Source organism: Notothenia rossii (genome assembly GCF_949606895.1).
Source record: "Notothenia rossii genome assembly, chromosome: 1".
NCBI lineage: Eukaryota > Metazoa > Chordata > Actinopteri > Perciformes > Nototheniidae > Notothenia > Notothenia rossii.
Window position 1 is genome coordinate 6,602,205 of NC_136912.1, and position 16,486 is coordinate 6,618,690.

The 16,486-nt window shown below is 43.1% G+C and overlaps 1 protein-coding gene across 1 annotated transcript in view; it reads left to right on the forward strand.

Annotated features, from left to right (window-relative positions):
- npepps (aminopeptidase puromycin sensitive) overlaps window positions 1-13,074 on the forward strand; it is a 38,499-nt gene extending 25,425 nt beyond the window's left edge. The window contains exons 16-23 of the mRNA XM_079675008.1: window positions 744-878; window positions 1,412-1,631; window positions 2,417-2,559; window positions 3,495-3,551; window positions 4,792-4,899; window positions 8,390-8,545; window positions 9,094-9,141; window positions 11,335-13,074. Of these exons, the coding sequence (XP_079531134.1) occupies window positions 744-878; window positions 1,412-1,631; window positions 2,417-2,559; window positions 3,495-3,551; window positions 4,792-4,899; window positions 8,390-8,545; window positions 9,094-9,141; window positions 11,335-11,484 (1,017 nt within the window). The 3' untranslated portion in view covers window positions 11,485-13,074. The remainder of the gene's footprint in view (window positions 1-743; window positions 879-1,411; window positions 1,632-2,416; window positions 2,560-3,494; window positions 3,552-4,791; window positions 4,900-8,389; window positions 8,546-9,093; window positions 9,142-11,334) is intronic.
- Window positions 13,075-16,486: the final 3,412 nt, after the last annotated feature.

Sequence of the window (16,486 nt, forward strand, 5' to 3'; positions counted from 1 at the left end):
GTCTGTCTTGCTCTCGTTCTGTCTCTCGTACCACTCTCGGTTCCGGTTCCACTTTTACTTTTGCGCGCTACCTGTCTCACTCTTTTCCGGGCTCCAGCAGGAAAAGCTGGAGGCCGCTTAAAGGTGGGGGGCGCGGACCGGCCATAGAACCCATAGAGTTAAAGGTGGTGGACTGTAACCTGTAACATCCATAGATTTAGGAGGTCCCCTAGTGGCCGTTAGCTGTAACAATCTATAGATTAGCCGCACCGTTATATAAACCGCAGGGTCGAAAAATGGGGAAAAAGGCGCGGCTTATAGTCCGAAAATTACGGTAAATATAAAATATTTCTAGTGTGAACCAAAAAGTGATTTTTCTTAACCAAAATGACAAATGGCATAAAAACACACATTATTCTAATACGGGTCCTTTTTGACCCACTTATGGAAGAGTGTAGGGTCCAGTCACGCTAAGGGTTAAACATGTGGTGACTCCTTGTTAAATAAACTGTTCATCCAAATTGGAGTACTATTGGATGTAAAAGGCAATGTGAGAAAATAACTAATAAAGAATAAGCCTTGCCACAGTTAACCAAAACCTTCAGTGATGAAGCGATGAAGCTGTTTCACTTCCTTTAAGCCGTTTCACTTCCTTTAAGCCTTGCTGGATAAGAGCACTCGGTCTAAGAAGTCAAATAAATATAGTTTAAATAAATTGTGACCCCTATTCCCCTCAGTCTGACCCGTTGTGTCCCTGCTCTCAGATAAACCCCGGCACCGTGGGCTTCTACCGGATCCAGTACAGCTCGTCCATGCTGGAGAGGCTGCTGCCCGGAGTCAGAGACCTCAGCCTGCAGCCGGTGGACCGCCTGGGCCTGCAGAACGACCTCTTCTCCCTGGTGAGAGACACACACACACACACACACACACACACACACACACAATGACCTCTTCTCCCTGGTGAGACACACACACGCACAAACACACAAAGAACGACCTCACACACACACACACACCACGTACACACACTCACACACAAAATGACCTCTTCTCCCTGGTGAGACACACACACACACCACACACAAACACACACAGAACGACCTCACACACACACTCACACACAACCCGCACGCACAAACGCACAGAACGACCTCTTCTCCCTGGTGAGAGACACACACACACACACACTCTATTTTTAAAATGTCTCTGCTTCTGACTGTTTAGTTTCATCACTGCAGGAAGCATGTAGTGACGCTGACCTCAATAACAGTTACAGATGATGCGTCGGAACACAAGAGGTTTATGATCATGTGAAAATCCCCTAAACATCTGATTCATTAATGAGTGGAACATTCGTATATCAAATGTATCTGTTGTCACCCCCCTACAGAAATATGCATATTCATTATGAACCTGGTTGTTTTGTCTTCAGTCTCGTGCGGGGATGATCAGCACGGTGCAGGTTCTGACGCTGATGGAGGCGTTTGTGAACGAGCCGAACTACACGGTGTGGAGCGACCTCAGCTGCAACCTGGGCGTTCTGTCCTCGCTGCTGTCGCACACCGACTTCCACGAGGACATCCAGGAGTTCATCAGAGACCTCTTCACCCCCATCGGCCTGGAGCTGGGCTGGGACTGCAAGCCAGGGGAAGGTGAGGAGGAGATGAAGACATTGTTATTCAGACCAAAGGAGATGTCTTTATGAATATTAACACACACACACACACTCACACACCACGCACACACGCCACACACACACACACACACACACACACACACACACACACACACACACACACACACACCCCAACCTCTTCTCCACACACACACACACACACACACACACACACACACACACACACCCTATGCATTTGTTATTAATAGATTGGTCTATTACAATGTGTTGTATTTGTTTAAAATACTTAATAGGGGCAATACATGCTTGAACTGAAGCTGAAATTCAGGTTTTTCTTTTGAGGAAATCTTTGAGAGAGAAATACAGAAATAACCACATTTATTTAGAGAAGAGCACAAACATGATTTCTTTGCTTGTATGTAAATCTCTTTTAGTTTGACGTAGTGTAAAGGTTGATCACTTTTGTTGAGTTGAGAAGTTGTTTATTTTTAAATCTTACACCATAATCCACTTGGTTTATGGCTCACAGTAAAGTTATTCCTGGACTCACAAGATCACTTTTTGATGTAATGTAATTTACCATGAAATGTACCACCGCGTTGTCGTTTACCCTGTGACTAAGAATACTTTAGCCCAGACCTCTGACATGTCTGATTGTGTATATCTAGGTATATACATATTTTTATATATATTTGTATTCGGGTTTGTGGGAAACAGTATTTCGATCTCTCCGTCTGTACACACAAACGGAAAGATTGACTTTGACTAAAGATAATAACTAGTGTGTGCTGTGTCTCTCAGGCCACCTGGACGCCCTGCTGAGGAGTCTGGTTCTGGGGAAGCTGGGCAAGGCGGGACACAAACCCACTCTGGAGGAGGCGCGGCGGAGATTCAGAGACCATGTGGAGGGGAAGCAGGTCCTGCCTGCAGACCTGAGGAGCCCGGTGAGCAGAGACACCTCTGAGACCTCCATCAAAACCGCCTTTAAATTCACGCAGGGTGTCCGCGGGGTCTTAAAAAGTATTAAAAGTTGATAAATCAATTTAGCGAAAATTAAGGCTATTAAAAAGTATTAAACGACATTTTCCAAGGTATGACATTTTGTAGCTTGTTTTCAATAAGTATATCAATTGTCCAAAGAGGTTGTATTCTACAGTCTGCCTGAATGTAATCATTGCGTAGCTGTGTAGTGTGATTCTGTGTTGTTTATTTATGGCATCCCGTTGGATTTGACGTCATTTGAAAAGGACATCGCACGCTCACTGCTTGATAGCGCGTGAAGGTCCGTTTACGCCGGTTGCTAAGCAACATCGTTATGGGGAAATGCAAGTCAAATGGTTGGAAGATAAGGAGGAAGGACAATCAATACTGTATATAGTAAATGTGAGGTAAAGTGTGTCGCCAAGGTAACCGGTTAGAATTCCAAGTGGCGATGAGGTCTTAAAAAAGGTCTTAAAAAGAATTACATTTGACTTCAGGATTCCTGCGTATACCCTGTGTTAACCAATGCCAATTTTTTCCTTTGCCTTCAAATGCATACTTGTTTTTCAAATCAAATCAAGGCATGGGCTATCATTTGTCCTTCTTTCACCTTTCTGAGACATATTCCAACTCCTCAGCTGCAGTGAGCTGATAAACGTTCAGCATATCTTCTCTTCACCACTGTGCTGTTTATACACCGCCCACCTGCAGTCCAAAGTGCTTCTCAAACAGCGTCTATTTTACATTATTACATTTTCTGTCTCCAAAACATGACAACCAAAACACCACTAGCATCTTAAAGTATTCATGTTATATCATCAAACTAGTTAGATTTAGTTTAAACTGTGCAGGAATCCTATTTGAGTAACGCTTTGACTGTAATGTGTTTTTGTTTCAGGTGTATTTAACAGTGCTGAAGCATGGAGACAGTGCCACGTTGGAAACAATGATGAAGGTAAGATTGCTGTAAACATGTTAGACTGTAACATGAACACTTTCAGAAACAACTTCACTAACAAATTACATAAATGAGTGATTGAACTTAAAAAATCCTCTTAAAGGAATTCAAGGATTTGTTATTGTCATTATATAATACCATAAACAGATCATTGATAAGATAAACATTTAACAATCCCTGTAGTGTCATAGCAACAGATTAAGAATGAAACACAAGATAATTAAAGCCCCAGCCACACGAGGACGATAACGCAAACGGACCGCAATCGTTATCAAAAAAGTATTCCGTCCACACGCAATAGGCACCAGAAACGTGTCCGTTCACACGAGACCGCTCGAAAGCGCTGGAGACGCTGTAGCACATATGCCAGGCCTGTAAGTGGCGCTGTACTCCTACCATAAAAGCAGATAAGAAGACTTCCCGCGCATGGTTGCCATGGTTGCCCTTCTGTTTATTCTCCGCTGTGGTTCTTTTTCTCCCTCCCCGAGGCAAGCGTTTGCTTCTCCTGTATATCTCTCCGGTAGTCCACCAGCAGATGAAAAACACCCACCTCTCCGCCTCTTCCAAGGGACGAGGGAACCGTGCAGCAGAGTTTCAGTTAGATTTTTTTCCGCCGGTCAACAAGCCCGTTAAAGTTGAAATCTTCCGGACAAAATTAGAAAAGTTCTGGTCAAAGGTCTTCTTTGTTATTTATTGAGCTTTAAAACAAATTGATTACGACTCTATATAAGAATAAAAAACGGAGCCTCTCTTTTCCTCCCCCTCTTCTGACAGCCCAGCAGCTGAACTCTGAACTCTGAGCTGGAGAGGCGGGGCTATTGCTTCAACGTTATCAGGAAATGATCGTATAGGCGTAACCACAGAGCGGTTTGCCCCCCAGAGCGTTTCGTTTGCAGATCTACCCACCTTGGGACCCGTTATCGTTTTCTGCGTTTCCATGTACCGGCTATCTGATAGTGAACTGGAGCAGATACGACCGCTATCGTCCTCGTGTGGCCGGGGCTTAAGATTAGTTTACACAAGGATAATAAGGACACAATTAGGGTAAACATGTAAGTTACATTATTAAGAAGACTAACAGCCATTAGATAAGGTAAAAATACAGAGTAGCTGAATTTACAGATACTATATGACACTTGTATCTGTATATATAGGTAAATCGAGCGAAATTAGAATATAGGCAATCAAATTCATGATAATCTTCACAACACTGTTTTTTTGTGTGTGTGTTTTTCAGCTCCACAAACTGGCAGACATGCAGGAGGAGAGGAACCGCATCGAGCGAGTGCTGGGAGCCATCTCTGCCCCCGACCTCATCCAGAAAGTCCTCACCTTCGCCCTCTCGGTACACACACGTTCACCACATTTTAAAAACATTTCTGTTATTTCTCAAAGTCACAGAGGAAGAGGAAGATGTGTCACTTGGCAATTTCTAGAGTGTGTACGTGAGGAAACAAATGCACAAAATACAGTGTTCGTACAATAGGGTGGGGCAGAAATGAGTCCTAAAACTCAATAATAAGTTGGCATTTTTTACTTCTGGTTCCCCTCGAATCAAAGTCGATGTTTATTTGAAAGTGTTTTTGCTTAGAACCCTTGAAATAAGTTCTGTGGTTAACACAAGCTGAATAGATTGTAATGTTTGGTTCTTCTGCATAAATACATCAGTAAATACCCAATCTGTGAATAAAAAAAAATAGCGGTTGCTAGCAAGAGTCTAAATGAGACGACTAAACGTCATCACGCCCAACATTAGCCTCCTTTAGCTTAGCGGTGGTGACGTGAAGTCATGTGACCGTGCTGTAGTTCCTTTATAGCCCAACATTAGCCACCTTTAGCTTAGCGGTGGTGACGTGAAGTCATGTGACCGTGCTGTAGTTCCTTTATAGCCCGACATTAGCCTCCTTTAGCTTAGCGGTGGTGAAGTCATGTGACCGTGCTGTAGTTCCTTTATAGCCCAACATTAGCCACCTTTAGCTTAGCGGTGGTAACGTGAAATCATGTGACCGTGCTGTAGTTCCTTTATAGTCCAACATTAGCCACCTTTAGCTTAGTGGTGGTGACGTGAAGTCATGTGACCGTGCTATAGTTCCTTTATAGTCCAACATTAGCCACCTTTAGCTTAGTGGTGGTGACGTGAAGTCATGTGACCGTGCTGTAGTTCCTTTATAGCCCAACATTAGCCTCCTTTAGCTTAGCAGTGGCGACGTGAAATCATGTGACCGTGCTGTAGTTCCTTTATAGTCCAACATTAGCCACCTTTAGCTTAGTGGTGGTGACGTGAAGTCATGTGACCGTGCTATAGTTCCTTTATAGTCCAACATTAGCCACCTTTAGCTTAGTGGTGGTGACGTGAAGTCATGTGACCGTGCTGTAGTTCCTTTATAGCCCAACATTAGCCTCCTTTAGCTTAGTGGTGGTGATGTGAAATCATGTGACCGTGCTGTAGTTCCTTTATAGCCCAACATTAGCCACCTTTAGCTTAGCGGTGGTGATGTGAAGTCATGTGACCGTGCTGTAGTTCCTTTACAGCCCAACGTTAGCCACCTTTAGCTTAGTGGTGGTAACGTGAAGTCATGTGACCGTGCTGTAGTTCCTTTATAGTCCAACATTAGCCACCTTTAGCTTAGTGGTGGTGACGTGAAGTCATGTGACCGTGCTATAGTTCCTTTATAGTCCAACATTAGCCACCTTTAGCTTAGTGGTGGTGACGTGAAGTCATGTGACCGTGCTGTAGTTCCTTTATAGCCCAACATTAGCCACCTTTAGCTTAGTGGTGGTGATGTGAAGTCATGTGACCGTGCTGTAGTTCCTTTGTAGCCCAACATTAGCCTCCTTTAGGATTGTGGTGGTGATGTGAAGTCATGTGACCGTGCTGTAGTTCCTTTGTAGCCCGACATTAGCCACCTTTAGCTTAGCGGTGGCGACGTGAAGTCATGTGACCGTGCTGTAGTTCCTTTATAGCCTAACATTAGCCACCTTTAGCTTAGCAGTGGCGACGTGAAGTCATGTGACCGTGCTGTAGTTCCTTTATAGTCCAACATTAGCCACCTTTAGCTTAGTGGTGGTGACGTGAAGTCATGTGACCGTGCTATAGTTCCTTTATAGTCCAACATTAGCCACCTTTAGCTTAGTGGTGGTGACGTGAAGTCATGTGACCGTGCTGTAGTTCCTTTATAGCCCAACATTAGCCACCTTTAGCTTAGTGGTGGTGACGTGAAGTCATGTGACCGTGCTGTAGTTCCTTTATAGCCCAACATTAGCCTCCTTTAGCTTAGTGGTGGTGATGTGAAGTCATGTGACCGTGCTGTAGTTCCTTTGTAGCCCGACATTAGCCACCTTTAGCTTAGCGGTGGCGACGTGAAGTCATGTGACCGTGCTGTAGTTCCTTTATAGCCTAACATTAGCCACCTTTAGCTTAGCGGTGGTGACGTGAAGTCATGTGACCGTGCTGTAGTTCCTTTATAGCCCAACATTAGCCACCTTTAGCTTAGTGGTGGTGACGTGAAGTCATGTGACCGTGCTATAGTTCCTTTATAGTCCAACATTAGCCACCTTTAGCTTAGTGGTGGTGACGTGAAGTCATGTGACCGTGCTGTAGTTCCTTTATAGCCCAACATTAGCCTCCTTTAGCTTAGTGGTGGTGATGTGAAGTCATGTGACCGTGCTGTAGTTCCTTTATAGCCCAACATTAGCCTCCTTTAGCTTAGTGGTGGTGATGTGAAGTCATGTGACCGTGCTGTAGTTCCTTTATAGCCCAACATTAGCCTCCTTTAGCTTAGCGGTGGTGACGTGAAGTCATGTGACCGTGCTGTAGTTCCTTTATAGCCCAACATTAGCCTCCTTTAGCTTAGCGGTGGTGATGTGAAATCATGTGACCGTGCTGTAGTTCCTTTACAGCCCAACGTTAGCCACCTTTAGCTTAGCGGTGGTGATGTGAAGTCATGTGACCATGCTGTAGTTCCTTTACAGCCCAACGTTAGCCACCTTTAGCTTAGTGGTGGTGATGTGAAGTCATGTGACCGTGCTGTAGTTCCTTTACAGCCCAACGTTAGCCACCTTTAGCTTAGTGGTGGTGATGTGAAGTCATGTGACCGTGCTGTAGTTCCTTTACAGCCCAACGTTAGCCACCTTTAGCTTAGTGGTGGTGACGTGAAGTCATGTGTCCGTGCTGTGGTTTCTTTATAGCCCAACATTAGCTTTTTACTGTGTGTTAATATGTGGAGATTATCCTGCTGTACAAAACGTAGTATCATAAACCTGGGTCTGCCATAGATCTTATTTGAAATCCAATGGAACAATGAACTCCCTTAAAAACCTCTTAATGCTTGCAAACGCTGTGTCTTAGTGAGTGAGTGCTCAGCAGTGAGGAACATGCAGAATAAAAGAAACGCATGTCGTAGAACACCCCCTGGACCAGTTACCTGCTTTCTAATCACTAAACCCCAAGAGGATACACTGAAGGGGGCTTCTGAAAGACCCCAGGTCAGTTTGTGTCTTGACTCTCTGATCCTCATCCTGTGTTATAAAACTATCCCTCCTGAACCTTGAAACATATGTTGCTCAAAGATTGCAACACTTTAAGGTTGCATTTCAAAAACATGACGGCTGTTTTTACTGCTTGTGTGTTTTGGAGGAGAATGTGACCCAGTTTGGTGTAATGATTACACTGACTCTGCAATAAAACAACACACCAAGTGATCCGTAGAGAATCACTTTATAACCTTTCTGCTTTTCAGTTCAACGTCCAAAGTGTGACAGGATTTACCTCCAGTCAGTGAAGACGTTGGCTGATCAAACCTCTCCTAAGCTAACCTCTCTCCCCCCCCCCACAGGAAGAGGTCCGTCCCCAGGACACAGTGTTAGTGATCGGAGGCGTCGCTGACAGCAGTAAACAAGGCCGCAAAGCTGCCTGGAAGTTTGTGAAGGACAACTGGGAGGAGCTCTACAACCGCTACCAGGGCGGCTTCCTCATATCACGGCTCATCAAGGTACATAAAACACTGATGGTGGCCCTGAGACATTAACTGTGCCTCGAAATGAGAAGCTATCGAGGTCAAACAATTACCATGAAGTTATACATTCATATTATTCTCTATTACAAAGTCAAATGTTTTAACTAACCTAATCATTATGAAAACAATGTATAACATATATGATTAATATTAATATATTCATAACATATAACATTAGATAATGGCTCAATCTGGTAAACTATTTAATTTACCATTTTGAAACCAGCAGTTTTACTATTTGAAAAGAAACTTCACACCCTTTGCCAAAATAATGGAACAATTGAGAATCCAAAAATGCTTCCCGTGAGGGTCAAAGGTTATTGTCTTCAACTGATTTGTTGTTTTTAAAAAGTTTTTAAAAAGTTTTTCCTATTATTCCATAAAAGGGCATAAAGCTCAGGTGAGCTCCAGGTAGATCAACAACAAATAGAACCATTTATTCTGCTGAGTGAATAAGTTTAACTTTTCACAATGTCGTTTTTGTTTACTCCGCTCACACGTTTCCTGTCGTCGTGTCTTTGCAGCTCACAGTTAATGGATTTGCTATCGACAAAATGGCTGCTGAAATAAAGGTGAGAGCGCTTCACTTGTTCTGCAGATATTTGGTTTGTTCCTGTTGGTGACATATATTACAAAGAACTTCACACGTTTGACCACTAGAGGGCAGCATGACCTCACAGTGCAGACATGTCTGTCGTCTGAACATCGACGTCTACTCTCTGCAAACACAGCAGCTTTAATCTCGATACCAAACTTAACCGTTATTGAATTGTTTGAATGTGTTCTGTTTTAACCCATAAGAACCCGGGTGTCACGTGACATTTAAATGTTCTGGAAAGTTCCTTATACAGCTTTAGCCTTTTATTTTATCTCATGAAGTCCCCAACAGTCTGGTGGGTCCTGGGCCAGGTCATGTGACTTTGTGTTGCCCTGACAACATGTCTGTCCATGTGCGATGCTAACACATGTGACAGAACGAGCTACATTTCAAAAGCTTGTAATAAGCCTTTATTACATTTAACATGTTTTGAACACAATTATTATTATTAGCCTTAACATTTCTCAGAAAATCTAGAGCGACACATTTAGAAATGTTAATTTAGCTGATTCAATTATATTTAGTTCATATATTCTATACTTTTCAGTTCAGAGAATGTTAAAGGTCACCTATTATGCAAAATCCACTTCTTCACATCTCTTCTACATCAACACGTGTCCCCTCTTCTTCATGTCTCTTCTACATCAACATGTGTCCCCTCTTCTTCATGTCTCTTCTACATCAACATGTGTCCCCTCTTCTTCATGTCTCTTCTACATCAACACGTGTCCCCTCTTCTTCACGTCTCTTCTACATCAACATGTGTCCCCTCTTCTCCATGTCTCTTCTACATCAACATGTGTCCCCTCTTCTTCATGTCTCCTCTACATCAACATGTGTCCCCTCTTCTTCACGTCTCTTCTACATCAACACGTGTCCCCTCTTCTTCACGTCTCTTCTACATCAACATGTGTCCCCTCTTCTCCATGTCTCTTCTACATCAACACGTGTCCCCTCTTCTTCACGTCTCTTCTACATCAACATGTGTCCCCTCTTCTTCACGTCTCTTCTACATCAACATGTGTCCCCTCTTCTTCATGTCTCCTCTACATCAACATGTGTCCCCTCTTCTCCATGTCTCTTCTACATCAACATGTGTCCCCTCTTCTCCATGTCTCTTCTACATCAACATGTGTCCCCTCTTCTTCACGTCTCTTCTACATCAACATGTGTCCCCTCTTCTTCACGTCTCTTCTCCATCAACATGTGTCCCCTCTTCTCCATGTCTCTTCTACATCAACATGTGTCCCCTCTTCTTCACGTCTCTTCTAAATCAACATGTGTCCCCTCTTCTCCATGTCTCTTCTACATCAACATGTGTCCCCTCTTCTTCACGTCTCTTCTACATCAACATGTGTCCCCTCTTCTTCACGTCTCTTCTCCATCAACATGTGTCCCCTCTTCTTCACGTCTCTTCTACATCAACATGTGTCCCCTCTTCTCCATGTCTCTTCTCCATCAACATGTGTCCCCTCTTCTTCACGTCTCTTCTCCATCAACATGTGTCCCCTCTTCTTCATGTCTCTTCTACATCAACATGTGTCCCCTCTTCTTCATGTCTCTTCTACATCAACATGTGTCCCCTCTTCTTCATGTCTCTTCTACATCAACATGTGTCCCCTCTTCTTCACGTCTCTTCTACATCAACATGTGTCCCCTCTTCTTCACGTCTCTTCTACATCAACATGTGTCCCCTCTTCTTCACGTCTCTTCTACATCAACATGTGTCCCCTCTTCTTCACGTCTCTTCTACATCATTTATATAAAAACCTGTCTGAAAATGAGCTGATCAGATTTTGGCCACTTTATGATGTCATAACGATGTTTTGTCTTGTGTAACCATTAGCCAATCAGCAACCAAGGTACCCCCCCCCACACCTTATCACCTGAATCTCCTCCTAGAGCTCCATTGAGTTCTTTGTAACCAAATCTCTCTCAGAGGGGCGTGGGGAGGGGCTCCTTATTTTCATCTAAAGTAACAGACAGAGAATCAGCACTTTGGAAACAGGGCTGAAACAGAGGGGATTATGGGTAATGCTGCAATGATCTGTTTGGTGTTTCAGCCAATCAGAGACAGGCTCTGGATATATCTGAGACCTGTGATATATTGATGAGAAACGGTATAAGAGGGGACCTTTAATAATGTTATGACTATCTGTGTCCTCAGAGTTTCTTTGAGAGCCACCCGGCGCCCTCGGCGGAGCGCACGGTGGAGCAGTGCTGCGAGAACATCCTGCTGAACGCCGCCTGGCTGAAGCGCGACGCAGACGACATCTCTCAGTATCTACTGAAGCGCAAAGGCCCCCCCATCGGCTGAGCCCCCCCCCCCCCTTCAGCGCGGACCTCCCAGCATCTTAGCTGCCCCCCCTCCCTTCCCCAACTACAGACCAGAGCGTACGCACAGCAGGCTTCATTTCTCTAAAGAAACTGTATGAAAACAAGAAGGCAAAGCCAGGAATTGAACACGGCGATGGAAACACAGAGAGAGAGACTCTTTCTACGTTAACAGCAAATTCATTTTAGTCAGGACAGGAATGTAGTTGTACCCCCATTCTGCCCCCCCCCCCCCAGACACTGTATAACACCGGCGCTCAGCCAATCGCAGACACATCCTCAAAATGATCTCCACCTGACCCTCCATCTCTGCATCATAGCTGAGAAAACTGTGAATCCCCCATTTCCTCCCCCCGTATACCCCCCCCTCCCCCCTTTGTTTTCTCCCCGCTCATTTTGAATGCATGAAGGGTGATTTTCTGCATTTGCTGCTTTTGTTCAAACAAATGATCCGTTTCATTTCCCCTCCCGCTCTCCGTTAGTCACTCCCTCATCCTCTGATTGGGCAGAATGGGGTTATAACAGGTGCGAGTGTGTGTTTGTGTGAGTGTGTGTTTGTGTGAGTGTGTGTGTGTGTGTGTATGTTTGTGTGTGTGTGTTGTAGTTTCCAACAACACTGATTCTCCATTGCTAATAAATGGTTAGGGCGAGGCGAGCAGCGCTAGCATGGTACTACATTATAAACTGTATAATGCAAGCTTTTTTTTGCGGACGATGTTCCTTTAAATGAAGTAAGTGAAAAAGGTCATGGTTACCTGTCCCGTCCCCCCCCCTCCCTCCCCCCCCCCAAAAAAAACCCAAAGCTCAATATTTAACCCCCCGTTTCTCTATCAGGGAAATGGAAGATATCGGCGTGTTTTATAAGACATCAGATGCAGTGGTTTATTTAAATGTTGAGATAATCTTATATTCTAAGAAGAGGGAAAGCGAGTATAATAATAAAAAAAAAATAGGATCACAACACTTCTCTTCGAGGCCTTTTTCATTCTGTAAGACATCAGGAAACGCCTCGGTGACGAACTCGGAGGCCTTGAAATGGTTCCACTGGTTTGCAGAACACATGTCAAACTGAAGCGGTGAAGAAAGGAGCTTTCCACGTACCGTCAAAATGTATCTAATGTGACAGATTATGCAGACTTGTTGAGCGAGTATATCTATATAGAATTTACAATTTGATGTGTTTTTATTTTTTGAGAACACCCCGAGCAAGAGCCTGTTGTCGAGACCCCCCCCCCCCCCCCCCCCCCCCCCCCATCCCAAAACACCCTGGAACATTTGTTGTTGTTTTTGTTTCTTTTCTTTATTTGTGTTTCAAACTACAGTTGGTGTTCATTAAAGTGAAAAAGGATTATAAAAAAAAAAACTAAATGATGTGAAATTAGTGCAAGTTGATTTTAATGAGCGAGGTGTGAGTGTGCAGGCCTGGAACACAGATCTGTAATTTATTTTGTATGATCTCACACCGGGGAGGAGATGATCACATTGGATTACAAATGGATGAAGCAGCACTGAAACTGATGAATAACATGTACATATATATAACACCTAATGGAAAATAAAATTGGTTGCAGAATGACGTAGATGATTACCGAGAGAAAATCCACGTCTACATATTCTTTGGTTTCGTAAAGTGTCTGTAGTTCAGGTGTTTGGCTTTCATCGTGTTTCATGTTTCCATGTCTTCTTCGTTCTTACTAATGCAGCGGATCCCAACCTGAACGCATTGCAAGTGGGCCGGCAAATAATTTGCAAAACTTAATGATTTGTGTGGAAACATTGTCATTATTAAGATTTTGATTTGAACCTCCTTTCCTGATCCTCCTTAGCAACGGTCATTACAGTTGTAATGGCAATTTTAATGTTCCAATGTCCTTTAGGCATTACTTCACAGGAGGGTTTGGAGAGGTCCAGACGCAGACACAAACCGAGGATTTTCCGGTCTTTTGCTGCAGTTTAGAATGATGTTTTATTTGATCGTTTACATACCGAGGTTTATTTACAGTCTAGTTGTGGTTAGCATCTGCCGGGCTGGTGGAATCGGTGTGCTCTTCCTCCTGTGTCCTCGTCCTTTCCTGTCACCTATGATGACCCTTTTTATACACCCGGTGCAGCCCCCCCACCAAGTGTCCAAAATAATATTGCAATATAAAGTACCAATCAGAACTTTATTTAGCCTCCGTATTGACATGGTTGAATGTGGGCCTCGTACATTTGTTGAGTTTTATGTGGGCCCTGAGTTGAAAAAGGTTGGGAACCGCTGTTCTAATGAATCAGAGTTTGGTTCAATGTGATTTTGGTTCTGACTCAAAGAAAGAGGAGAATCTGGACGGCTTCAGTCCAATAAAGCAGCTCTTGATGATACAGATATCTGTTGCTACCAGACATTTCTCAGACACATCCCTTCTCTAATAATCCCTAAGCAAAGAGGCCCAATTTAATCTGCTTTTTGGGCTTCTCCCTTGTGTGTGTGTCTCTCTTCCCCCCAGTAGAGACACTACATACTGATATACACCCCAACATCAGCAGGAGAGGACTCTTTAAAGTAGAGACACTACATACTGATATACACCTGAACATCAGCGGGAGAGGACTCTTTAAAGTAGAGACACTACATACTGATATACACCTGAACATCATCAGGAGAGGACTCTTTAAAGTAGAGACACTACATACTGATATACACCTGAACATCAACAGGAGAGGACTCTTTAAAGTAGAGACACTACATACTGATATACACCTGAACATCAGCAGGAGAGGACTCTTTAAAGTAGAGACACTACATACTGATATACACCTGAACATCATCAGGAGAGGACTCTTTAAAGTAGAGACACTACATACTGATATACACCTGAACATCAACAGGAGAGGACTCTTTAAAGTAGAGACACTACATACTGATATACACCTGAACATCAGCAGGAGAGGACTCTTTAAAGTAGAGACACTACATACTGATATACACCTGAACATCATCAGGAGAGGACTCTTTAAAGTAGAGACACTACATACTGATATACACCTGAACATCAGAAGGAGAGGACTCTTTAAAGTAGAGACACTACATACTGATATACACCTGAACATCAGCAGGAGAGGACTCTTTAAAGTAGAGACACTACATACTGATATACACCTGAACATCAGCAGGAGAGGACTCTTTAAAGTAGAGACACTACATACTGATATAAACCTGAACATCAGCATGAGAGGACTCTTTAAAGTAGAGACACTACATACTGATATACACCTGAACATCAGCAGGAGAGGACTCTTTAAAGTAGAGACACTACATACTGATATACACCTGAACATCAGCAGGAGAGGACTCTTTAAAGTAGAGACACTACATACTGATATACACCTGAACATCAGCAGGAGAGGACTCTTTAAAGTAGAGACACTACATACTGATATACACCTGAACATCAGCAGGAGAGGACTCTTTAAAGTAGAGACACTACATACAGTTTAGTCCCTTTTTACAGCATGAAACAAAGGCAGAAAACTGTTTTTGTGTTTGAGTGAGAATCATGAGACACACTATACAAGTAATATTTTAAAAAGAAGGAAAGATACATACAAGTAAATCCAAAAGACACACGATTTCATACAGCATTCCTCCTCATTGATCGACAGTGATTCCCACAACGATTATGAACATGATTGATTGAACAACAATTATTAAAATAAATAAAAACAGACTTCTAAACTGGCTGGAGCCTTCATTTGGTTTGTTGTATTAGATCAGGGATGGGCAACTTTGATGGTGGTGGGGGCCACATAATTGATGTACTGGCCACCAGGAGGCCGCAGATTCACTTGGAACACACACACACAAAAATTCAATGTGTTGTATGTAATTATTAACAAATATACTAAGTCTGACATCTTCATTGACATTTTACAATCAAAGGGAACATACCCAAAAAATGGGAACATCTAATAAGCTCAGTAAACAAATATCGGTTCACAGAAATGTTATTTCATTTTTACAATTGGCATTTTTGTATTGAATAGGTTATTAAACAGTGGAATAAAACTATTTTAAACTATTGGAAAGCACGGAAAATGTCTGTGTATTGAGATTAACCATTAAGATGACATAAACATGTCATGAACACTAACCCAGATATTAGTTGTCTAACTTGAACCTAAAACACTTGTAGCCAGTCTCTGCATTCCACTTATTCACAATAAGGGGAATTTCAACACAGACACCCGTCAGCCCGCACTCTGCTGTTCCTCACACCACTCCCCCTCCCTCCCGCTGAAATTATGAATGAAAGCGTAGTAATCATAGATAACACGGCAGGGTCCGTGACAGTTTGTTTTCATCTGATTTCAAATAAACAGAGTCTTGGTTTTAAGAATATTAAACTTGTTTCGCCAAATTCAGATGATAAATACAACTTTTAAGCTTGTAAAGGCATAATTAAAAGCGGCAACTTAACGTCACAGCATGCATAACAACAGCCGGTGTTTCTTGTGAGGGTTTCCCCGGGAAACAAACACAATACACACAAATGCGTCACAGATTATTTCGCGGTATTTGAAATCATGTACGCAGCTCGCGACGTAACTGGGGGTGTCTAGTGGACGGTATCAGTACTACAAGTAAAAAAAAAAAATTAAAACTTTTTTTTTAATTTTTTTTAAATTAATTACGTTGTTTATTAATCATTCTGAGGGCCGCAAAAAGAGGAGGTAGGGGCCGCCATTTGCCCATCCCTGTATTAGATCTATGAGAAAGGTTTACAGGAGCTCCTCCTTCAGGTTGGTGCAAGAACCAGTTGATGTGGTTTCAAGAGATCTAAAAACTCAGGTTTTGAATTGTTGATGTGTGTAAGGCACTTGACCTTCAGTAGTTTCCACAGTAGATGAGGGTCGGCTCGAATAGTTTCTAGAAGGAGTAGCATCAGGAAGCTAGCAGGTGCTAATCAGTAAACACAAAGTAGGCCTGCGCTCGATGGGAACGTCTA